Source organism: Chiroxiphia lanceolata, chromosome 8, assembly GCF_009829145.1.
Source record: "Chiroxiphia lanceolata isolate bChiLan1 chromosome 8, bChiLan1.pri, whole genome shotgun sequence".
Lineage (NCBI taxonomy): Eukaryota > Metazoa > Chordata > Aves > Passeriformes > Pipridae > Chiroxiphia > Chiroxiphia lanceolata.
The window spans coordinates 1,675,077-1,700,491 of NC_045644.1; the positions used below are offsets into that span (position 1 = coordinate 1,675,077).

General features: G+C 39.9%; 1 protein-coding gene across 1 annotated transcript in view; it reads left to right on the forward strand.

Annotated features, from left to right (window-relative positions):
• Window positions 1–25,415, forward strand: part of INPP5F (inositol polyphosphate-5-phosphatase F) — a 42,631-nt gene that overhangs the window by 4,496 nt on the left and 12,720 nt on the right. The window contains exons 2-10 of the mRNA XM_032694173.1: window positions 10,034–10,114; window positions 17,624–17,760; window positions 18,366–18,494; window positions 19,212–19,379; window positions 20,109–20,165; window positions 21,721–21,919; window positions 23,544–23,723; window positions 24,060–24,127; window positions 24,572–24,696. Of these exons, the coding sequence (XP_032550064.1) occupies window positions 10,034–10,114; window positions 17,624–17,760; window positions 18,366–18,494; window positions 19,212–19,379; window positions 20,109–20,165; window positions 21,721–21,919; window positions 23,544–23,723; window positions 24,060–24,127; window positions 24,572–24,696 (1,144 nt within the window). The remainder of the gene's footprint in view (window positions 1–10,033; window positions 10,115–17,623; window positions 17,761–18,365; window positions 18,495–19,211; window positions 19,380–20,108; window positions 20,166–21,720; window positions 21,920–23,543; window positions 23,724–24,059; window positions 24,128–24,571; window positions 24,697–25,415) is intronic.

The window sequence follows — 25,415 nt, forward strand, 5'->3', positions numbered from 1 at the left end:
AATAAATCTTGAGGTGAGGGGTTTCTTTACTTTCTTGTCGAGTCTAAGCAGATGACAAGTTGTCTTTCTTCTTCTTCTTTTCCTTCTGTGAAGAGTTCTGGAAATGCCAAGCTTGTCCCAACTGAGATGCACAGATGTCTTGGAATTCCTGCCTGTGCTGAAATGGTTTTAGGTTTTAAGGACATGAAAAACTTCTCAGGCTTGATATTCTGGTGTTGCTGGTTCCTTCTTTTTTAGCTTCATTAAAATGAATCTACTTCAAGTGGGTTTTTGTGCCTTGAATTTTGCTAGCAGAGGTTAGGCTCATCTTTGATCTCATGGGTTAGTATTAACTAAATATTGAATGGGAAATTGCAGACTAACTGCAACTAAAATATTTAGAACAGAAGATACTGACTTCAAATAAGAAAGTTCTGCATCTGTACCAAAGGCTTGTGTCTTTTTTCATCTGAGAAAATACTGTTATTCTTACTAGGTTCTTTCACAGTTTAACAGTGTGAGTGGTATTTCAATGCTGGATGTGTGAGGAAACATTAAAACTTTAGTGTTTTTAAGTTTTAAACTCTCTGAACTGAGTGAAAAGGCAGCCATTTATTTGATGTGCTACCTGTGCTTTTCCAAAATAATTATTGTAGATTGAAATGGGATTTTTTTTAATGATCTTAAATTGGTACTGTTAAACACACAGGAGAGCCCTTGAAGTTGTGCTCCAGAAAGGAAGTTAATGCTGCAGCTTTTTAAGGTGAGAGTTTTTTAAGACTTTTCCTTGAAGGTTTTGTGTGACTTGAGGAAATAATTTGCTGGGCAGTGGGACATTTGCTGGAGTGAAAGAGTGGGACTGACAAGAGGAGAACATTTTCCTTTGCTTCTCTTCCAAAGAGCTGCAGTTGCCATAGGAGCCCTGGCATGCAAGGGACTCCAGAGCAACTTCCACTAAATACTTCCCTATGGCACTTCTCAGATGGTAGTTTAGAGTTTTTAGAAGTAAATTCTTTGGTGCAGTAGCAAACATGTCTCAAATTTAGCTTAATTAAACACTGAATGGGTTTCAGAAACTCACTCTTTAGGTTTGTGTATTGACACTCATGGCCCAGAGTTTGACAGAATGTACTTTTTACCTTCAAATGTCTCAAAGTTTTGAGGCTTCTGATGAAAGCTTTTTTGTTGGTATTTAGAGGCGCTGGGTTTCTTTAATGTTATAAAGGACATGAATTTTTAATATACATAGAGGTTTTTAGAGAAGATGCAAATTTAGAGTCGCCAAATTTGTTTTTCATTAAGTGTTAAACTTGCTGTGAACTTGTGACTCAGAGTGGCTCTGCTTAATGAATATTCTGGATGTTATAAAAATGTATGTCGTTATTCTAATTGAGAAATTCATATGCACGACTAAATCTGTATTTCCTGAAAACCCACTGCCCTGGTATGGGAATCTTAACTTGATCTAGGATGATTTAACTCCTCTCTTTATTTAACTGAATATCAACAAAAACTTCTCCTAATTGATTTTCAGTTGTGATTTAACCACAGCACTTTTGTGAGAATCACGTGCAAAAAAAACCAGAACCAGGAACTAACACTTGTGAGATAGAACAGGAAAACAGAGTCCCCAGGGGAGGGCTGTGCCTGTGGATATGTGCAGGTTTTTCTCCCTTGATCTGTTTAAACCTTCTGTGAAGTGCTCTAATACCTGTCTGTGGAGTTAACCCAGCTGATGGTCACCAGTTATTTGAACTCCTCATCTCCTCATTATATCCCTCGTTGTGAAAATCATTGCATTTTACTTGTTTTTGTAGAAAGCAAAGTAATGGAAACAGAGTATCGAGAAGAGAAGAAATTATTGGGTATATTTCTAGGGGAGGAATTTGGAAATAGTGCAAAACCTGTTTTTTATGAAAGCTCTGCTTTAGTAAACAGGAACATTAATACTTAATCCTCAGTTGTGTTTTCTTGTTCCAAACATCTCTAATTACTTCCCCAATAAAAACTGGGGGAGAACTGTTTTCCTGAAAAGCTGAACCAAAATGAATGAAATACCAGTTGAACACTTAGCTTTTCCTTTTAAGGAAGAAGTCTTACTTGAATAGAGCCCTGAAGCAGTGTCTGCTTTGTCTCTGAAAAGCTGAAAACAAGGCACTTGAACATACTTAGAGCTGGAAAACCTAAGTTCTATTTTGAGCAATTTAGCAAGTCTTTATCTCTGATAAAATATTAGGGATAGTGGGCAAAGTCATGCTGAGATGCTGAAGTAAATGGCATAAAAGATGCCAGCATTGTGCACAACAGAATTCCGAGCCAAATTTAAAAGTATGTGACTTTGCCCAAGAGGGAGTTGCAAAATGTAAATGGCAAATATGCTGGTCTGTCATGAATTGTTAACTTTCAGTTTTTCTCCTTGTCTGTTGCTCAGTTTAGGAAAAAAGGCAACTTTCCTACATATGACTGATGGTTAAGTTTTTCCCTATATTGATGTGCTTTCCAGTAATGTTTAAATGATATGTTGCTGCTTGTGATTTGATTAACTAGTCAAATTGTCCCTAACAGTTAAAAAATGAAAGAAAATAAAGAGGGAGGATATGTGTGGTGTGTGTGACACAAAATCCTTTACTCTCTGTTCCTGAAACACATGTGCCAAGTTTTTGAGTATAAGTCCCTTATTTAGTGCTGGTTGTTTCCAATCCATAATTCTCTTTGTGCTTTGAGTCTGATTAGATGGGCAATCAAAGAGGGAAGTTAATTGTGGTGTCAGAAGAACAGGTGACAGTGAGGGAAAATTTTACCTTGCTTAGACTTGGCTCCCCAGGCCAATGCCAGTAATTCTCTCATGGCTCTTAAGAAGCATTAACATAAGTCAGCTCAGTGATTAGCAAAACAAACTAATTTCCATAATTGTGAAATCCTTGTGCTCAGTTAATGTTTGTATTTAAATTTTTGGAGGCTGGGATAGCTTTCTTGCATTTGTCTTCAGTGAGCTGCAACTGAGCAAACTTTTAACAGAGTATCCTCAGAATGAGTGAACACAGTGTTTAAGCTGTCAGTTTTGTAAGTAGGTTTGAATAAAATCTTTCTCCTTCCTGTTTGACAGTTTCCTTCTTGCAGAGTAAATAGGATTTAAAAAAAAAATGCAGACAACCTCCTGCTTTCTTAGCTTTCAGGATATACCCACGAGCAACTTGAGCTTGGCTGAAATACCAGCTGAAAAAGGGAATGTGTGTTGGTGTGTAATAATATTAATTAGTGCAGTGTTGTTGCTTTTAGAAGGGTAAAAGAGATTATTTCCTTCCCTGTATTGCTTCTGAGAAAGTGAGTGTTTACTGGTGCAATTCAGCAGCGTGAAGAATTAAGGGAAGTTCTAAAGTGCATGAAAACCCCAAACCAACCAACCAAGAAACCAACCCTCTGAGCTTCAGTGGCTTGGCACACATTTGCATTTGAGAGTCCCTGCTGGGCAGTTCTCTGAACAGTATTTACAGGTTTGTGGAAGGGTTGGGAGGAGCTGATCCTGATTTCTAGCAGGTGAAATGCATCTGACAGCTTGTTGCACACTTTTAGCCACCTGCATCAGTGGTTTCTAAAGGGGGGTGCGGGAAGAAAATATTTTATACCATTAAAAAAGATAAGAGAAATACCATTTTAAGTGTTTTATTTCACCCATCAAAGCCTTCTGGGTTTTGTACGTTTTATAATGTGCTTAATATTAGTACGTATTTATTTATAAATTATTAGTCAATAATTTATAAATAAATACGTGTATATTTGGTGTGCATGCTAAAATATTTCTTCTCCTGGCGTGGAAATTGATAAAGTTTGGAGGCCACTGATCCACGGGGTCAAGCTGTGTTTGGAGCAAACAACTGGGAGCAGCAGTTTGTTGCCACTTCCAGTACAGGAGTTCCTTGTGCAATTCCATGTAACACTGGATACTCTCCAGCCAACTGAACATTTTCCGCCTGTTTTTCAGTTTCCCAAGCAGTGCCTGGTGACTCAGGGGATTTTATGGCTGCAACAGAATACAAAGAAGTGTTTCTCTCTCAGAAGGAGTAGCAAGGATTCCTTTTTCTTAGGTGCTTTCTCTGGGACTCGCATCCTGCTTTTGCAGCAGTAACACAAACTTGTATTTTCTGCTCCCATCCCGGCTGCTTTAAAGTTAAGGCTTCATGACAATTAAGAGCTTGTAATACTAAGTATCTTTTTGCAAGTAGCTTAAATACAAATGTAGCAATCTATGTTGAAAGGAAAACGCAATTAGCCTAAGTTTCGTTTGCATAAGTAGTGCTTTATTTCCTCCAAGAGAAAGAAGTTCAACTTTTTATACTCTTAAGTCTTCCCAGTTAACTTGTAATCTCTTAATCCTGGCTAATATTTCAGAACACTGTTCAAAGATGAGCTGGAACTTGGAAGCAGACTTTCTTTTGAAAAGCCACAAAAGGTCATGAGGGTCAAATAACTAATAATAAAAAGTCTTGCTGTTGTCTTTGATCTAAAGCAGACACAATTTAAAGAAAAAAAATCAAATTATTTAAAAATAGCATTGAAGTTTTCTTCCTGCACATTAACCCTTCAGGTACTGAAAGTTACATAAGCAGAACAGAATGATTTATTTGATATACAGTGAATTATTTTACTTTTTGCTGTGGAAATATCTATTGCTTGTGCTGAGGGGTGAAAAATGATTGGGGGTTGCTGCTCTGTCAGGCTGTGGGAAGAGTCTTTGAGCAATGGCTTGTGTCTCTGTGTGTGTTCATACACTCACACATAACCTGGGCTGTGTTCAGGGCTGTGGTGTGTGGTTTTTATCTGAGCACAGTGGCAGGAAACACTTTCTAGCTGAGGTCCATTCCTGAAGGCCAAGGAAGGCTGAGGGAGATAAGAGGTGTATCCCCTCCAAGCTGCAGCAAGACTGACAGATAAATCATAGAATCCCAGAATCAGCTGGGTTGGAAGGGACCTCTGAGATCATCCAGTCCAACCCTTGATCCAACCCTGCTGTGGTTCCCAGCCCATGGCACTGATGCCACATCCAGTCTCTTCTTAAAAACCTCCAGGGATGGAGAATCCACCACTTCCCTGGGCAGCCCATTCCAATGGCTGAGCACCCTCTCTGCAAAGAAATTCTTCCTAATCTCCAACCTAAACCTCCCCTGGCACAGCTTTAGACCGAGCCCTCTTGTCTTGCTGATGGTTGCCTGGGAAAAGAGACCAACCCCCCCCTGGCTCCCCCCTCCTGTCAGGGAGTTGTAGAGAGTGAGGAGGTCTCCCCTGAGCCTCCTCTTCTCCAGGCTGAACAGCCCCAGCTCCCTCAGCCTCTCCTCACAGCACTTGTGCTCCAGTCCCTTCCCCAGCCTCGTTGCTCTCCTCTGGACCTGCTCCAGCCCCTCAATGTCCTTCCTGAGCTGAGGGCCCAGAGCTGGACACAGCACTCCAGGGGTGGCCTCACCAGTGCTGAGTCCAGGGGTAGAATCACTTCCTTGGACCTGCTGGCCACACTGTTCCTGAGCCAGACCAGGATCCATTGGCCTTCTTGGCCACCTGGGCACACTCTGGCTCACGTTCAGCTCCCTGTCAATAACTGCAGCTCTGTGATGGACTGAGGCAAACACCAGCTCAGGAGTATGGGCTGGGTTCAAGTGGTTACAAGTGAAAAGGTTTTTCCTCCTGCTTTCTCCCCAAAGGAAGCTGACAGCTGCCTCCTTAAACTCTCCAGACACAGTCCTTCTGTGTTTATCCCAAAGCAGCAGTTTGTTTTCTTGTCAGAATTTGTGCCTGACCTTGGATCAGCTCAGCTGGTGGTGGTGGATCGGAGAAAGAGCCAGAAAGCAGTTTTGGCTTTTGATACACTTCCAAGTTGCTTTTGTATCACCTTTATCAGGGTTATGTTTGTGTAACCACAAAGCATTAAAGAAACTTTGTCTGGTTTTTCTTGGCCCTGCATCTCTGCTGGTGAGCTCTGAGGGGGGGTGGGGAAGGAATCGCATCAAAGCTGCTTTTGTTCAGAATTTGTGACGGAAGCTCCATTGTGCTGCAGCTACAATGCTGATACAATCACTGTGAGTGGTAAATGTGTTGTCAGGAGTCCTTAATCTCTGAGAGGAATCAGCAAAAAGAGGCAACATTTATTTCAATAGCGTGAATTTAGTTAGCGGGATAAGGGAAGGAATGAGCGATTTTGTTCTTCAGGATGGAGACTTGGTAAGCAAGGACATACCTCAGAGTGTTCAGGCCTGTCAGACTGGCAGTTCTCTCAAATTAAAATATACTGAGGACAGCAGAGAACTCCTCCAGGGAAAATCTTCCAAGGAGCTCAGCTCACTGCTCATGGTGACTTTCTGGTCACAGATGCTCTGAAGGACAATGACAATTTTGAGACTGCTCATTATCACAATACTGTAAGAAGTCTCTTCTAACAACACTGTGTTGCAGTTTAAGGTTGATAAGTCTTTGTTCCTGGCTATTTGAGGTTCCAGAGACCACTAGTATGACATCTCTCGGAAGATAATTTTGTGTGGGGAAACAAGAGTAACTGTGTTGATAAAAATTGTATTTCACGTTATAGCTCAAAACATTCAGTCTGTTTTGGGTGTAGAGGAAAGTCTGGTGTTTCCTTTGATAGGACCTCGGGGTAGTTAATTCTTATTGATAGGCATTTCTGTTAAAAACAAATAAAAAATCAAACTCATAATGTGTTTGGGTTTTTTTAGCATTCAGCAGTCAGAAATGTATGCTACTCTAAAACTTTCAACTGAGGATTTTCAGTTTTGTTTTGTATGGTTACTTTCCCCCTTGGCTGATGTGGATACATTTTGTAACACGTATCACTGTCTACTAACTTGTGCTGCCTCTTAAATTCTGCTGTATTTTACAGTCAAAGACTAATCTCCTACAGGAGATATATTTAAAATAATTTACATAAGCAAAGATTAAGTGTTTATAATTTTCAAAGATGCAAGATAGTGGCTGGAGGTTGCTGCTGCCAGATTTGCCAGGCAGACTCAAGGGCTGCAAGAGAACAATCCTGAAGAATTTAAAGTGTTAGAAGTTAGAGACAGCTTCTTCCTATCTGGAATAAATAGGACTGCACTCAACATGAAACCCCATTTTCTTTGGGGGTGTGTAGGGGAATGATATTTAAACCTTTCAATTTGTTTGGTTCATCCATCCCACATTTCCAGAGTTCACTCTTCAAGAGCAAGAGGTTCATGTGGGTATTTACTGTTGTGGTATTTATTCAGCACGAGTGGGTGTTGGCTCTGAGCTGAGATATGGCTGTCACACAGGAAGCTGAGCTATAACCAGTAACAAAGCTCTAATCAGAAGGTTGGAGCCAGATATGTTTTTATTTTGTTAAAACAGCTTGCCTGCTTTGATGCTGTCACACATACTTTCCTATAGAAAGTTCTCTGGAAATAGTGTAAGAAAAAAAAAATAAATCCTGTGACACTTTCACCAGAGGAAGTCAGTGTGATTCCACAATTGGTATTTTTTCACAGTCGACAGGCATTTCTCTTTGCATCTAAGTTTTCTTGGACACTGAAAAAATGTTAATCTCCTCAAATGTTGCTAAATATGTGTGGGGGTTTTTTCCATATGTCCTGCCTCCCCCATAGAAAATTTTCTTAAAACAGTCAGCCTTCAGCAGTAGTAGTTTGAGAATCACACTTGTCTCAAGAGCTGGTGCTGCCTAGCTGGTGGATCCATATTTGCTGTCTTTAAACTCTTAAAGTGGAATGTGCATTTAACTCCAAATACATGCTCCTCTTTTCCAAAGCTTGTCTGTGCTTTCAGTCAAAGTTTAGAGCCGTTTCTCACTGTGCCTCTACTCTGGGGTGGTTGTATTCCTGTAGAAGTCTTGGATATGGTGTGTTATATCTAGGGCTACCTGTGCTGTCTGTACAGTCCCTGATGCCAGTTTTCTTATGTCCTTTTCTTAGACAAGTCACTCTCGTTTCCTTATACTTGTAATTAGACCAAAATATTTTCTCATTGTTTTAATTGCTTGTAAGCTACTAGAAGAAAACATCACTTGCTCCCCAGAGCTTTCCCACTAATATCTCTTGTCGTGGCAGGAAATGAGTGTTTTAAACAGCCTTAGGTGGTGGTCTGGATTCCTGGGTTTGTGATTGCCATGGTAAACCTTCCCTGGTTTGGTTCTTTAAATTCCTCCTGTGCCTGGCTTTTTTTGGGCTGCCTGGTGTCTCTGGCTGGTTTCTGGCTGTCACAGGGGAACCCAAATGTGAAAGGCAGTTGCAAAACCAGTGAGAAGCAGATGAAGTGTGAGACAGTGCAGCTCTAGGAGAGTCCCAAAAGACTCAGCTGGGATTGTGTGGGTGAACTGGGGAAGAAGGTGGAAGACTTGGGAGTGAGGGAAGCTGTCTGGGTTCCTCTTTGCTGTAAATCTGATAGGGAAGATTTCCCTCTCAGCACACAGATGTTGTTGTGTGTCACTGGGAGTGAAACTGAGCTCAGGCTGTTCCAGAACTTGGTCTGTATGAGCGTGAGTCTCCGTCAGGAGGAAACAAGATGTGTTTTAGTCCTTCAGCAAGGCCTGAGGGCAAATCAAACTGTTCACTGTCATGCCCACTGTCGCTGATTCCCCGGTGCTCAGCTCTCTGGATTAGTCTCCTGAAGAAGTTCATTTGATTCCTGCATTCTGTGCATCCCAAGTAACTCAGCCCTGCTCCAGTGGAACGGGAAGAACAGGAGTTTGGTTCAGGCTGGTCCCACACGTTCCCTGCAGCTCTGCCCTGCTCCTGCAAACACTGCTTTAAATTCTGCCACTGGGGGCTTTTAGCTCTTGCCTGCCTGTGCACAGGCACATGTGATCTGTCCCATTTAATGAGTTCATTCCAGATCTACCCTGACTTCAGTGGTTTCTGTTGATCTCATGGAAATGCTCATCTTTAATGGGTCTGGTGTATTATTAAAGGTTATACTGAAAGTTAGAAAAAAAAAAAGACATGTTCTTGGAATATCAAATTCTCAATTACAAAGTTTCAAGGAGGGTACAATGCTTTAAAATAAGTGTGTAAAAATAATCACACTCAGTTGTCACCTGCGGATCTCAGACTTCCAAGAAGAAATCAAGGTCTCATAAATAAAGTATATGTAGGTAGATGATTTGTGCTCTTACATTGTATGACTTTTTTCTTTCAAATATTCATCTGCTTACACCAATAGCTAAGATATTTAATTTGTCTGGGTGTTAAAACTGGAGAAACACTTTTTACCTTGGAACAAGGGCATTTTGGTGGATAAGAACAAACTTGTCCTTTGTGGTACAGAAAAACCTCTTCTCCTTTGGGCTTTTTCTCTCCTACACGGATATTATTTGCTTTTAAGGATTTGTTTTCACTTTAAAGATTTGAATTAGGAATTTTATTCTTTCCCCCACTCTCGAATCCTTGAACAGGTACTACACTATTAGAAACTCTCATTGCCTTCTGCTTTCTCCTCTGCTTCCTATGTGTTTCACTGGAATTTAACCGCAGGAGAACCCGAAACCTAAACCTTAACTTTTGTACTTCGATATTCCACGTAACTGTGGAGAGTTTAACAGAAGAGGAAGTGTGTGTGTGTGCATGTTTATAGACAGAGGATGTGAAAGTAATAGTGATGGGATACTTTGGGAGGCAGCTGGGGTTGAGAGTTACCATCTGCTGCATTTTTGAGGCTCTGTAGTTAACTTGGTGACCTGTATTCCATTTCATTATAGCCATGTAAAGTTTTGGTTACATTACAAATTCAAGTGGATATTAAAAGAATTAAATCTCCATTAAATGAATTGCTGTAGCCCTAAGCTACTTCTTTTTCCCCCTCAAACATCTGGGAAATATCTGGGGTAGGGCTTTAAGTTGGAAACTTAGTAATTTGGTCATGGCTAAGCAAAAATGGAAGAGCCTGTGCATCATCTTATTGTGGGAATTATGATGGGTTTTCTACCCTCTAAGGTGAGCAAAGTGGAGAGGATGACCATCACTGGGTTAATTGTCCTGTTGAGTTTGCTTTTCAAAAACAGGAGCTTTGTTCTTTTTTGCAGCCACTGATCTTCTTTTGGCTTGGAATCCCATTTGCCTGGGCCTGGTAGAGGGAGTCATTGGTAAAGTTCAGCTTCATACAGGTATGTGCTTAGTTCTGTTTTGATGTTTTGTTTTGTTTTTTTTTTGTTTTTTTTTTGTTTGTTTGTTTTTTGTTTTGTTTTGTTTTTGTTTGTTTTGTTTTTGTTTTGTTTGTTTTTCTGTTATTTTTTTATTTATTTATTTTGCTTACTGCTAAATTTGTTTTAAAGTCTGTGGTATTACAAATAATACTGAAATGGAATGATGTAGTATTCTACACGCTGGAGGAATACTCCCCAAATATATGAACTTGTCAGAGTGATTAGATTATAGTTGATTATATTATAATGCAAATTCCCCCTATTCTCCAGTGTGTGTGTTTTGGTTTGACACTGTCATGTAAAAATAGAGAACTGCATTTGCAAATAGTAGAAACTTGTATTTGAAGTCCTATCTGAGGCTCTGTGTGAGATTTATAAAGGTCTTAAGCCCCTCTTGAATAATCCTTTCGAGGAGATTCTTGTTGTTCTACTGTGGTACAAGAACTAATGATGGAAGTTTTAACAAAATGATAAGGCTTGAATTCTCAATGCTGTATAAAAACCTGAAGCATAATTGCTACATTGGTATATGAATTTTGGAAAGCAAAAGGAACACTTTAAACTTTTTTGTAGGTAAATGACAGAGCTATAAAATTAAAGCAGGTGTAGAATTCATTGTTATTTTAATGATAAGCCTGTTTCTGACTGATAGTAGTAGTGTTTTCCTTTAAAATAAGGTCAGTGCTCCTTTAGCTTTATCAGCTGCAAATCCCTGTAGCTGTAGTAAATATTTATTTTGTTATAAACCAGCTGATACTTCTACCAGTGGAGCTCTGGATATCTATTTACTGGCAGGTAGGAAAGGTAGCCATAAACACTTGCTGTGTGCCATTCTTTTGGTGAGTGCATTTCAAGTAGTGCCTGGCAATATGATCAATACAGGTAAAGTTTCAAGTGTGTTCCAGGAGAGCAGGATGTGCTGGAATGGATCAGATGTTTGTGTTCTGTTGAATAAAACCAGCTGAGTCAGGGTGGCAGTGTCACAAATGGAAAACAGGGACTGGAACACACGAGCAGTGTTGTTGGTCAGACCAGTTCTGGGAATCACACGGCTCTGGAGTTACTGTGACCCCAGGTCATAGTTCAGAGCCCATCTGTCCATGAAGTTCATGATCACATCCTCTTTCCAGTTGCATCTCTCCATCTTCTTTGAATCTCACCTGATATTTTGATCTGTGCTCGTTCCACAGAGCTGTTCACTCACCCCTTGTAGCCATTTAGATTTGGCTCCCCAGCAAATCCCTGAATCCCGCCGAAAGCCCCCTCCCCTTATATGAAGGAAAGGGAAGAGGGGAAAAGGAATCAAAAGACCCAAAATAAACTGAACTAAAGCAGTGTGTATATATATATATATATGTGTGTGTATATATATATGTGTGTGTGTGTGTATATATATATATATATTTAAACTTACATACAATTGCAAAAAAAACCACACCTATTTATATATAAGAAAGAGAAAACCCCAACATCCCACAACCAAAAGAGAAAACCCCATATACGCAGATATACACAGCTAACAAAGAACTAACAACTCAAAGTTTTAATATATTCCTCAAGAAGACAAAAGCCACTCTAGCAGATCTCTCCCCTGGGATTGGGAGAACAGCAGGCCGCAGCAGGCCTCACTCCTGGATAAGCGGGATGGGCCACAGGGACCTGCTGTCTTCAAGTCCAGTGGAAGGCAAGAGGGCAGACCCTCCTCTCTCCTTCTTGTTTATACTCTTGCTTACATACAAAATAGGATGGAATACTGGCACGTGAGCACTTCCCTAGTTTTGACCTGGTTACCACAAAGGCCTAAAACTCAAACCCCTTTTCAGATCTGATGATTTGAAGTGGTTCAGGCTCTGCCGTCTCCCTTCCTCTGCTCTTCACCCAGGTTCTCTGTGCTGTTAAGCATGTGCTGGTCGTGATGAATGATGGCTGAGCTCCAGTAATGACCTCTCACTGCTCTGGGAAAATGCTCAGTGATCGGTTTTGGCGCGTGTGTTTTTTTGTTTGTGTGGGGCGTGGTGTTTTTGTTTTTTAAACCGAGCACTTGGGTGCACAAAAGCCTTGCCCCCCTTCTCTCCAGGGAGTTTGGTATAAAAGCCTTTGAAGGGGGAGACCTCAAGTGTTTTTTGGAAGGTTTTAATATATTATGGCAGCTGAATGCCCTTGCATGTGTGCTTATTGTGAGGTGCTTCCTTTGCTTATGAAATCTGAGTTGAAACTTTCCCCAGCTGTGACACCTTAACAGGTGTCAGCTTGCTGTTGTCATGCAAATTAAGATTATCAGGTAATAAGCCTGATATCTGCTCTTCTTTCCATGTGTCCTATGGAGCTATTGCATCAATTGCTCATCCAGGCATTCCACTCAGCTGCTGCTGAGGGCAGTGGGAATGTTTTGTTTGGTCTCTGCCTTGTCCAGGTGACACAACCACAGACTGTTCATTGCCTGTTCTTCTTGTTGTAGATATTCTGGTATTTAGTGATGCCACTGCCCTGCAAAGGATGTTTATTCTCTACCATTAGATGTCTGAAGAAAGAGAGCCTCCAGCTATTTGTCCTTCTCTCCTGCTGCCTTGACCTTGCTGACATTTGCTGATAAGTGTTCTCCCTTAGGTGAAGTCACAACAAGGGGCTGGCTGAGATGTCTCACAGAGATCTCTTGAAGCCTGTTATTGTCAATGGACTCCCACTCGATCATATTCAAAGTGTAGTTTGATGTTTTCCTCTGGCCGAATCATCCATCAGTCTGTAACAGTAACCTGTCTTCATTACTTATTCTGGTATCAATCTTTGTCACCTGGAAACTTTATCAGCAGGAGTTGTATAAATATTTAACATTGCTGGACCATTATCTCCAGACTTGGAGCTCTGTGCTGCAGGGGCTGGGTGAAATGTTTTTTTCACAGACCTGACCTGCAACAGGAGGACTTGCTGCTCTGATTTCTTCTCCCCTGCCCTCAGGTTATTAACATCAGAACACTTAATTTGAAATTCTTTTGGTGAACAGGAGTCCTGTATGGGCTTGTCCTGCTCAGAACTCTGTTATTAGCTATTATTGGAAAGGAATATTGGTGCGTTTTTAAAAATGCTTATCACATCCTGACTAATGCTGGAAACTTTAAATGCCTTTTTAAGTGTTGAAGTTGCTACCAGTAAAGCTGTCACTAACCCTATATGCATTTTAATGTCTTGGGCATAGATCCTTATATGTTCTTGAAAGATTTGCTCATGGCAGAAATGCTGGAGTGGTCTAACAACCTTGAAATGTTCCTGTAACCAGTCTTGGGCTGTCTGTAATTTAGCATTGAAACACCCTTGCCAATATGTTGTAACTAGGGATGGGATTTAATTTACTCTTAATCTTACAGGTTTTATTGCTTGACTTGTACAAAAGAATCTGTAGGGCAGCTTCTGCCAGGGAAGCAGTCTCATAGGAACCAGCAAGCCAATATTTCATGGCTTACTTTTTTAATTCTTTAAAGAATTTTTGACATGAGTCAGTTGTATAACTGAAAAGAACTGTACACTCACACTGGAGAGGAAAGTCTAGTGAAAGTACCATTTGGTTCTTCCCCAAACTGAATTTCCTTAAACATGCAGATGCCTTTTTTTTTTTTTTTTTGGTGGGGGGGATAGAATTCCAACCCAAACAATAAAACCTTGATTGAATATTGGAATGTAAGGATGTGATTGCTTACCATTTTCTGGCCCTTCCTAAGATAACTTGTGAGAAAATGCAGAGTAACAATGGGAATAGGAGGAAAAGGATTTTAGGATGTATTGTGGAGCTGTTACTGAAGCAGATCACTGCACATTTGCTTGGTAAGATGCACAATTAATTCTATCTTTGCATGATCTTCTCAGATAGAGGCCAGCACATCTCTTGCATAAAGTGTCTCCTTTACAGAATATTAGTTTTGTTTTGTGGTCCAGGCAGTGCACATGCATACCCAACATAATTGAAGCTGCTCAATTCCTTTCTAATTCTGTTTTGGGATTTTGATGAAAGAAGGTTGTGTTACTTGTTGTTAGGATAAAAAGTAGATCCACTAAAATGGTAATGGTAGCCTGGGATGGAATCACTGGTGATCAGAGACTTCTCAGCAAGTTGATCAAACATTGTAATGCAAGAATATGCTCAGTTGTATATCCAACTATAACCAAAGTTGGATTCCTTAGCCAGTTCCAGCAACTTCCACTTAACTCCTTCATTGCTGCCCCAGTTCTCCTGTTTCTTGGTCAAAGGACACTCCTGTGCAGTTTAATCTCTCTACTTGTATCTATTCTGTGAGTTTTTCCAGTGCTGGTTAATTAAGACCCAGGTTAAATGCTGGTGCCAAGGTTCCCTAGACTTTGTAAACAGGAGGGAAGTGGAATTCTTCCTTCCCTATCCCCAGGAAAGGAAAGCTTTTTTTTGTCAGCATGCCTGTGAATCTTGATAGAAACAACTGTTCAGCATCTGAAATCTCTCCAGTGATATGGAACTGAACTTCCAAGAGCTTAAAGCATTCTTTTTGCACGCAGCCAATTTTTAAGTTGTTCAAGTAACAGAAAGGATGAAAGTGGTAGCACAGAATTTCTTGGCTAAAATCAAAATACTTGTAAAAAGCAGCATTTTTCTTAAACTCCTGTACAGTTTAAGAAAAGCTGCTGCAAAGGCATTTGGGGGAAACTAAATGCTGGATTGTTTGGGAAGTGTTAGAGAAGAACAGCAGTGCTGTGCTGACAGTGTTGAAGCAACAGAGGAACTAAATTTCCATTTCAGTGCAGAATGGGAGGTAATAGCTTCCTTTAGATACAGTATTTTAAGGTAGTTGTTGCCATCTGCTCTGCCATAGTTCATAAAACACTACAAGTGAACATTTGATTCTGAGAGATGATTTCAAACATGCTCTCTTCTGGAATGGCACACAGTTGGGGTGTTCTGAACACCCCATCCCTCACACACTGAGTAGGCAATTGAGTTCTGTGGAACTGCCTTCTTTTATTGTGCTGCAGAAGCACATATTCTGTGCTGGGATTCAGTTATTTAGATATTGCTGGTGATTATAATGTACTGCTTTTATGGCTATTGTTGCAGCTTTTACTTCAGGGCATACTTTATCTGCATAATTACTTCCTGACTGTTTGCTTTTGATCTGCTGGGGAATTCTTGTTTTCTTTCAATGTTCTGTGGCTCTGGCTATAATACAAAGAGTTTTGAAATGCACACCAGGATGACATTTGAGTGCATTTTGAAAAATGACAAAGGGATACAGAACTGCTTGTTTTATTAAACTCTTAAGTTCTTGTTTGCTGCTGCCAGGGTTTGTCAATATAAGGTCAAGTGAGGAGTAGGCAGAGATTTTCTTTTCCATTTTTTTTTTTGCTATGGCATATCTGCTCAGAAATACCTTTGCCTTATCCTTATTTCCAGTAGAGCTCTACTGGTTAATTCACTGGAGCTCTAGGTGGTTTCCTTGCTTAAAAGAGTATCTGTTCTGTCTGACATACACTGGTGGTCTCACAGGAGAAAGTTGTGTGGCCAACCTTCCATAGGTGGGAATAGATGAGATTATAGGACTCCCCAACAGGAATATCTGTCTGGATGCCCTATTGTATTACCCTTCTGTTAAGCTTGGATTGCCCTGGGCTTCCAGAGACTGTTGGTTTTGCCTACTAAAAAGCAATATAGGAAAGGGCAGGCCTTCTTTTTATGTGAAGTGATGGGCATCTTCATCTGTTGCAGCATTTCAGTTTCTCCTTTTTAAAAGGATTTTCTTATTCATTGGTCTGTTCACTTGCACAGAACCTGTCCTGTTTTCCTCAGCTTCCTTTTTCTTATTTCCATCTTACCCCTGTGGTTGCTGGAGGCAAAGGCAGGTGTTCCCCAAGTCATGTTCCCTCTACCTGTACAGAAAAGCTGTTCCAGCACCTGCTTGTCAGTGAGGATGACTGTCGTGGTGGCATTTGCTGTCACTCTCTTGTCCTTATTTGTTATCCTGTGACCAGTTTTTAGGAGACTGGGCCTATGTGACAGCTTGGAGTAACCTGGTGCAACCTCAGAGCTTGAGCAGGGTGACATCCTGGGATCCCTTCTGGCCTGACTTGTGTCTGATCCTGCAGGGATTAGGATTCCAATGCTGTGTTCAGGAACAGTGCATTTCATTCCCCTTCCCCTCCTCCCTTTTTGGGAGGCACCCTCTGGTTCTCACAGCACATTTGTGACTATGAGGACCTGACATTTTTAAAGGCTTCTTAATGCCCAACATAAGCAAGTCTTTTTTCTAAAGATAGTTATGTAGAATCAAAGTAAGGAGTGGGGTGTCACAGCACACAGTTGTCTGTTTGCAATGACTATTCCTTTTCTTCAGATAAAAGGCACTGCTGGGTTTTTCTGTGTTTCTCTTAAACACTCAGAGGATAAAATACTGTTTAGAATTTACTGAGCAAGGAGAACAGGCTTTGTATTTGCTCTAAAGCTGCTAAATAGACTTTTCAAAGGCTGTGGTTGTGTTCAAAGGCACAATACATGACACAATCTGCCATCACGAGTGTGGAAGCATATTCAAGTCTGCCATAGCAGGCTTTTTATGTCTTTACGTGAACTTTTCAGTTAAACTCCGTTGGTTTCTTCTCAGCTGGGAGAAATGCTAAGTGTGTGTGTTTGTCTTGAGGACTCTCTGTGCCTTTTCCATCTCTCTTAACAGAACTTTCGGTTCCTAAAAGCCCAGCATACCACCAACAGGCTACTGCTGTAACCAAGGGATTAAAATCCAGGAATGTCCAGGCACTATTCAGCAGTCAGGGGGAATGTTTGTTGCTCTGTTTCCCTGTCTCACTGAAGTGTTGATGCTGTAACTGCAAGTGTTGCAGATTAAATGTGTGTATGACATGCACCAATATCTTCATTAATTTTTATGCCATTAGTTCCTCTACCACTTCATGTATATTACTTCAGGAATGATTCATGAGGCTTTTAACATATATAAACTGCTTCATGCTGCAGCCCATGTTTGCCCACCAGATTTCTCAACTCATGAGCCTTGTGATCAGCTGTTACCTGTGTCTGTCTTGGTTGCTGTTTGATGCACAACACAGGATATGAAGGGAAAATCTTTTATTTCTCTCTGAGCTCCAGCTGTTCTCAAATTTTACTGCCAATGGTGACATTGGTGGGGATGTGCTTCATCCTAGAGATTGCTGATGGCTGGAGATGAAGCAGGGGTAGCTTTACCTCTAATAAGTCTATGAAATAGTTAATCTTACTGTATTACAGGCTGAATAAGTATTTTTTAGAGTTTGTTTATTTTTTAATTGCGATGCATAATGGCAAATCACAGCAATAGTGAATCATCACTCACTGGAGTCTTTTGGTCAAATGGTTCCTGGCAGGGGTTTTACACTGGGGAGAAGCTTCTGGCAAACTTATCAAAGTAAATGCCTGACAAGACAAATAAAAGCATCTACTAATCTCTTTTTTTTTTTTTTTCCCAGATTTACCGTGGTGGCTGCTTTTAATTCGTCAGAAAGCTTTGATTGGCAAACTCCCTGGAGATCATGAGGTTTGCAAAATAACAAAGATAGCTGTGATTCCACTCTCTGAAACAGAACCTCAGGATCTGGAGCTGGAGGTATGACAGTGCTCAAGGAATTCTCACCTTCCCCCTTCTGCTTCAATGAAATTTGAACGTGAAATAAAAGTTATTTTTTTTTCCTGGTTGTGCTTTTTTAAATAACATTTTTCGATTAAAAGTATTTTTTAAACAGAAATCACAAGTTGTGCTACGGAGGGAAGTTACAATAAAATTGTACCTAGATTTCATAAAGCTTATTGAGAATACAACACTGAACTAGGAGAAAGTATTTTTTTTTTTAATAGATGCTCTTGCTCTCATCTGATTTTGGAATGTTAATTCTAGAACTTGGTTATAGAATAACCAAGTGAGTGATACCAATTTACAGTGTAACTTGGGTGGGAAGCTGAGGAGGGTCTGGATACTCAAGTCATGTCAAACTGAGGCAGACATCCTCACAATCACAGGAGAAAGTGCATTTTATAAAAAACAGTAAGAATGAGGCTCTAGATTGAAACCTGCCTGTTCCCCCTGTGTTTCAGAGTGTCTCCCTTAGGTTTGTGAACATCCAAGTCTTGATTTTTGTAGGCTTTAATTAAATTTTTTTTGAACTTTTTTAAAGAGTATCTAATTATTGGCTTTAATTCAATGTCATTATTTAGCTTTGTAAAAAGCACCATTTTGGGATAAACAAGCCAGAGAAGATAACACAGTCCCCAGATGACACAAAATTTCTGCTGAAGACTCTGACTCAAATTAAATCAAATGTGTCTGCTCCAAATAAGAAGAAGGTAAAGTTTTCTACTGTGTCCTTGTTTTTTTTTTCATAATGTTTTCTTTATAATTCCAAGGTTGTGATGGATGATCAAATGGAGTACTAAGACCTTAAAGAACTAGTGAAAAACTGCAGAATGTGGAACTACTGTCTTGATGTATAGTTTAATTTTTTTTAATTTTATTTAGCTGTGGCAATTCTATGATTTTTTTTTTGTGTGTGTTTTGCAATTACATAATTTTGGCAGAATTGCTGATAGAGTTCCTTCTTACCAGCATTACCTTCTCCTGAGATTCTAAACTTCTACAGATTGTTCTGCATAAGCATCTCTCTTACAACATAGAATTGGAGACAAAATTTGGTACCCAGTTCCCCAGAGAACACCAAACAATCTCATCAAAATGCTTTTAACACAACAATGGCTTGGATTAGGAAATCCAAACAACATTTATTAAAATTGGTTGGCTGCAATATTTCTTAAACTCTTGAGACTGAAACATCCTACTTAAATGTTCAGTTCCAGAAGTTGACTGGTTTGAATGGTAAAAGTAATAACATGATATTTTTGAGGATGCTGGCCCTTGTTTGTATTATCTGTGCTGGGGTTTTTAAGAGCCTGCTCCTCAATGGAAAGAGTTTGTCCTAGAGAGTTAGAAATAGCATTTAGCAAATATGGCCTGGACTCTTTGTCACTCACAGAGAAATAAAAAAAGCCGTTTTTTTTTTCTTTCAGATTAAAGAAAGCAAAGAGAAAGAGAGGCTGGAGAAGAGATTATTGGAGGAGTTGTTCAAAATGTTCATGGATTCAGACTCCTTTTACTACAGCCTGACCTATGACCTGACAAATTCTGTGCAGAGACAGAGCACTTGTGAGAAAACAAACTTATCCCTGTGGAGAAAAGTAAGTGTGTCCTGTTTGATTCTTCCATCTGGGAGATGTGCTGGTCCATGATGTCTGTGCTCCAAACCTGACTGGTCCCACTGCTGCAGTCTAAAGCAGAAGTTGTAACTCCTTTTTACACTTCAATGAAAACATCTTTTCTTTGCTGAATTATGCAATACTGTTAAACTGTAACAAACCTTTGTGCTGGCTTTGACCAGCGTCATTTGTGTAAATAATGGGAGTGATTTTAAACCAGAAGCCTCTTTCTTGGTGTCTTTGAACTGTCTCTTTCCATTTTCAAGGTCTTTCAAGGTAACAAAATCTATCCTTTTGTTACAAAAGTGAGCATCTGTCCCATTCTGCTGTATTTTAAGCAGCCTTTACTTAAAAACATAAAACCTGAGTATGGGTGTAGTTACCAGTGGGTTTGGTTGCTCAGGCAGAATTTTGGTGAGCTGAAGAAACTTGAGCTGATAAAAATACTTTATAAAAACCTTTAGTCAAACTTGCTAAAAGCTTCTATCTAGGAACTTTGCCTTGGAACATGTTTAATGGAGACTCTCCAGAAACACCAGGATAGGCCTCTGGTGCATGACAGGGACCAGCTTCAGTGCAAGGAAGAGGGACAAAAGCCTCCAGCAGTGTGGCTTGAGCTGAACTGAACACTTCTGTGTCCACCTGTAGTGAATAAACAACTGAACCTGGGTGTCTGATGTTGCAAAACCTGCCCTTTTTTGTCTCAAACAGGTTGATGACAGATTCTTTTGGAACAAGCACATGATTGAAGATCTCATCAGCATCGATGTGAGTTTTTTTATTTCTAGATGTGTTATGAGAATCATTCTTTAGTTTTAGTTGAAATGTTTACTCAAGGGCTCAGAAGTTTGCTTGAGAACCTGCTTGGCAGACAGGGCAGGATTAGGGCTGTTCCTTCTTTAAGCTGAGCAGCTGGCATTGCCTTCTTGCCCCAGCCTTCTAGTTAGCCTGTGATTGTTGCTAATGGATGAACTTCAGCTGAATTTAAAATTTTACTACTATAGAGCAACGTAGAATAACTTGGTGTGATGTTTTTGTGCTGACTTCTGAAGTTGAATTTAAGTTGTATTCATCTGTGAAATGGATTATCCCTGGACAGAGCTGAACTTGATAATAAGGAGGAGCCAGAAAAGAAGTAACTCAGAATTCCAAAGTTTTCCTGAGATAAGATTTTTGTTTTCCATAGTGGAGAGTAGTGTTTTCTCCTTAAACAGAGTAGCTGATCCATGTAAAAACAGTGTAGAACAAGTTGTCCTGAGCAGCTATTCAGGGCAAATAAAACATTTTCCTGGCTAAGAAACACTTAAAGAAACACAGAACCACCATTCCTTCTTCAATATATGATTTTCCTTCATTTTAAACTAAACTTGGAGATAAAGGATTAAGTTACTAACTATTGTATGCCAGTTTAGGCCAAGTCTTATGTTCTTTAAAGATGACAGCAGACATCTTGCTTTACGCCCTGCATCTTTTTCATTAATAATTTAACATAATCAAATGGTTATGGAGTTACAGCAGGGTAAACCTGCATCCTCTAATAATTTGTGTATGATGCAGGAGTTTAACTAGTTGTATTTTTCATGTTCTAAGATATAAATGGGGATCTAAATGATATAACCTTGGGGAAAGAGCTGAGCATTGGGGAATCTGGATCTCAATTCTATTGAAGAAATTGATGTTTTAGGGTGGCAGAACCCTGAACCAGTTGATTTGAGTGCTAAGTTGGCCCCTATTGAAGCTTATGCTGGTATGTTTTGCTGAAAACAGGTTAAAAACTACCCACCTATATAAATGTGATATAGTATATGCCCACATAGAGGTTGTAAAACTACCTTAAAGCAGAAACTAGATAATAAGTTGCCTGTATTTCCTGTTCTATCTGAACTGACTATCTTTGACATGGGAAATTAAGCTTTAAGCTTTTAATGTGCTTAAACATCAGATATAATGCTGTATTGAAAACTCTCTTTGGGTAAAATTGAAAAAAGAATTTCTTTTTTTAGAAGAAATTTTAAAAATTTTTTCTTCTGTCTGTGGATAGCTGAGAGCAGAGAAGAGCTTTTTACCTTGCCTTGATTCAGCGTGCTGCATCTCCACAGAAAAATCTAGAGTTGTTTTCTTTCTTCTTCCTGCTTTAAAAGCTATACAACTAATGGAGGAAAAATGCTGGTACCACTCACAGAAATAAGACCAGGATATGGCAAACATTGCTTAAAACACAAAAAGCATGGGAAGCAATTGTTTTGTAAACATGAGAAATGACAGAAAGAATTGTGGGTGATGTAGAACCAACAGGAATAAATGTGTTTTTTGTACCCTTCAGAATGCTGAAGTGGACTTCTGGATCATACCCATCATTCAAGGATTTGTGCAGATTGAAGAGCTTGTAGTAAACTACAGTGAATCCTCTGATGATGATAAGAGCAGTCCTGAAACTCCTCCTCAGGAGTGCACGTGTGTGGATGACGTTCATCCCACCTTCCTGGTGGCACTGATTTCCCGCCGCAGTCGGCACAGAGCTGGTAGGCAAACCCAGGTCAAGGCTTTGGGCTCGTTCCTGAGCACTGGAGAGGGATGCTTTGGCCTTGCTGCTGCTGGAATAAGTCAAATAAAGTGCAAGGCAAACATAATTCTTCTCTGTCCTTGGGATCTCGGAAAGAAAGATTGAATCACTCTACAATTTACTATGTCTTGTTCGACTCTGGCTTTTCAGGCTATTTGATTTTTATTGAGATATTCTCCATTGTGTCCAACTGCTTTCCTACACAGTCAGGTTTTCAACATGTCAAAAAAAACCAAGAAAAAAACACATGGAAAGCTTACCCTGGTATGGGACTGCCCTTTGTACCACTGCTCACTTTTATTTAATTCAGTTCCCAGGAACATTATTTGTCAGAACAACTTGGAGTAAATACTTCAGAGTTTCAGGGTAGTATCTGGTTTTCAGTATGCCTTCTTAATACTAAATTGTTACACAGATACAGGAACTGAATTGCAGAGGGGTAATTTGTTATTCATTTGCTTTTACTGTTAATGTCACTGTGCTCAATTGATTTCTACTCCAGAGCACAAAGTGTGCAGAACTTTCTCTCTTGACACAAAAAGATTGATTTGATAAATTGATGCAATACTTTGAAGAATAGTTATAGGATTGTGTGTTTGATTAATTCTGTAGCACATACTTTTAGCCAAGAGTTCAATGTGTCTTTATTTCTGAAATACTAGAGTTAACTCCCCCCAAAAAAACCCCAAAACAGGGGAAACACTGATTTAAAATCTGAAGATACTTCTCTGTTAAATATACTTATTTTTTTTATTTATTTGTGGATGATTAAGTTTGGGTTTTGTTGTAAAAGCCACTATTGGTGGTAGGGCATAAGTGAAGGGTATCTGATGCTTTAGTCTAAAAACCTGTCTGATTAAAGGCTGTAACAGTGCTTTGACAATCTCCCAGTAAAGGTCTCTATGTAGGTATTTTGCACTCCTTTCCCTTCCCTATTTCTCCCCTCTTCTATTCCCTCCCATACTCCTTAGACAGTGCTGTTGAGCCCTTTTTCCAACCCTCTTATTCCTTCCCTGTCCTCTGCTACCACCTGCTCCTTCCTGAGACAGTGATGTCCTCTCCTTTGAGTAAAGGATCTGCAAACACTTCTCTGTTCAATGAGCAGCTCAGGGCTGGCTGGGCATAAAACTGGGTAGCCAGGAGTGCATTAGCTCTTCTTAATGTGCAGAGTTAATTATACAGCTTAAAACAAGGAGGGGGAATCTTCTGTTTTGTGGGACTTCCTGGGCTGCTTGTGGGATCTCTGAGAGGTGGAGTAAAAATGACCTTTTAGGCTCATGGAAATATTGAGCACTAAAGTAAAACTTTATGCTAAATGTGACAGAACAGGAAAAAATCTATCATTTATGATGGAATAGAGATTATCTTTGACTTTGTGGTGCTACCTGTAGTATGTCAGTAAATAAACTTTATCCATATAGTCAAAATAACTTTTGAGAAATAAAGCAGGATAGGAGTGACTTCTACCACTGATGATGGATTTTGGCTAGAGCCTGTGTTAGTGTTGCCAAAAACAGCAACAAAAGTTACTAATGTTTAAGTCAAGTGCTGAAATATTCCTTTGACCATTTCCTTCCTCCCAGGAATGCGGTACAAAAGGAGAGGTGTGGATAAAAATGGAAACGTGGCCAATTACGTTGAGACAGAGCAACTGATTCATGTTCACAACCACACTCTTTCCTACATCCAGACCCGAGGCTCTGTGCCTGTTTTCTGGAGCCAAGTTGGATACAGATACAACCCACGGCCCCGCCTGGACAAGAGTAAGTGTTGGGGTGGGATACCTAAGGATCAGAGTTCCCTTGGGAAGTTCCCTTATGTGTGTGGTACACAGGGAAAGGGATTAAGCAGGCTTATTAAAAATTAAATTTTAGTCCCATCTCCTCTGCACAAAAAGCAAAAGAAAGGAAAATTGAAGTTTTTGCTGTGGTGGAACAGCAGTGTCGAAGTTGAGCAAATCGATGAAATGCCTTTGAAAGGAGTTTTGTACAATGTCTTGGTTTTCTAGAGCACAGATTTGGGCACAATTTAATACATCAAACAGGACTTGACTGGCTGCTGAACAGGCTGTTTCTGTCTAACACTGCTCTGCCTTGTAGGTGAGAATGAAACTGTGCCCTGTTTTCGTGCACACTTTGAAGAGCAGCTGAAAAACTACAAAAAGCAGGTGAGTGCTACGTGATAAAATAGTAATCTCATGAAAATGCAGGGGATGAAGGTTAATGCTTTTAGTTTGTTTTCCTTCCTGATGTGTTTTGGTTTTTTAGAAGCTTGTTGACAGTTTGTAAGGTTGGTCCGTAAATAGAATTTTTATAGGTTTTTCAAGTGTCTGTAAGTAAGCTCTGAAAACAATAACTTGTGGGAATGTGTAAACCCTTCTTCTGTGTACCTGTCCTGTGAATTCAGAGCTCCTCTGGATTAAAGTTTGTGTAGGCAGGTAACTGTTGGAGCTGTTTTGTCTTGGGTACAATCTAACAATCTAACAAAGACTGTAACTTCAGCAAGATTTCCTGCAAATCTTTTGAGCTGTTATTTTGTTATTGCATGGTGTGTATATCTGAGCAAGCTGTGTAGAAGATGACAAACATTAACTAATTGGACTTTTGAACAGGTTATTATTAACTTAGTGGATCAAACAGGCAGAGAGAAGATTATTGGAGATGCTTACCTTAAACAAGTTCTTCTCTACAACAATGCAAACCTGACTTATGTTTCATTTGACTTCCATGAGCACTGGTAAGAAACCTTTGAAAAATGACCCTTTGCATCTTTTCCTATTAGCATGAGAGGAGAGGAGAAGGGAGGAGAAAACATTGTTATTGTTATTATTATTGTGATTTCTATTTCTGCATGAAACACTTCTAAACAGGAAGAATACATTTTGTAAACTAAAGCACTATAAAATTTTAAGTTTGGGTAACCAAGCACTGCCGTTTGTCATCTTGTGTCCCTGACCTGTTAAATTTGCAGTTATTTATTGGGCAAAGCTTGATTGTCACACATTCTAAACAGGAGAGTTTCCTTAGACATGCTGTGAATGTAAAGCTGTGGCTGACCTGCTTTTTCAAACTGTGTAGCTTTCTGCTTTTAATTCTTCTCCACTTCTGTTTCTCCTTATTTTTTCTATAACAATACGATGGGTTCTTTCAGGACCCTGATGCTGGTTTTTCACCATAAAATACCCCAGATTTTAGTTTAATCAGCACAAGCAGTGGCTGTTTTCCTGACTGCACTCTGCCATGCTCTGGTGCAGTACTCACGTGCCCAAGCATTTTATCTGTCCCACAGGCCTGTATTTCTCCTGCTTCCCTCAAGCTGCCTCTGTGTGGGAGTCAATACGGGCTCTAAACTGTTTTAATCTTCATTTCTGAACGTAATCTAGGGATTGCATCTGGCCTGGCAGAGCATTACTGACTCAATAAGTGTGTCATTAGTAGATATTGGCAGAGAGGGTG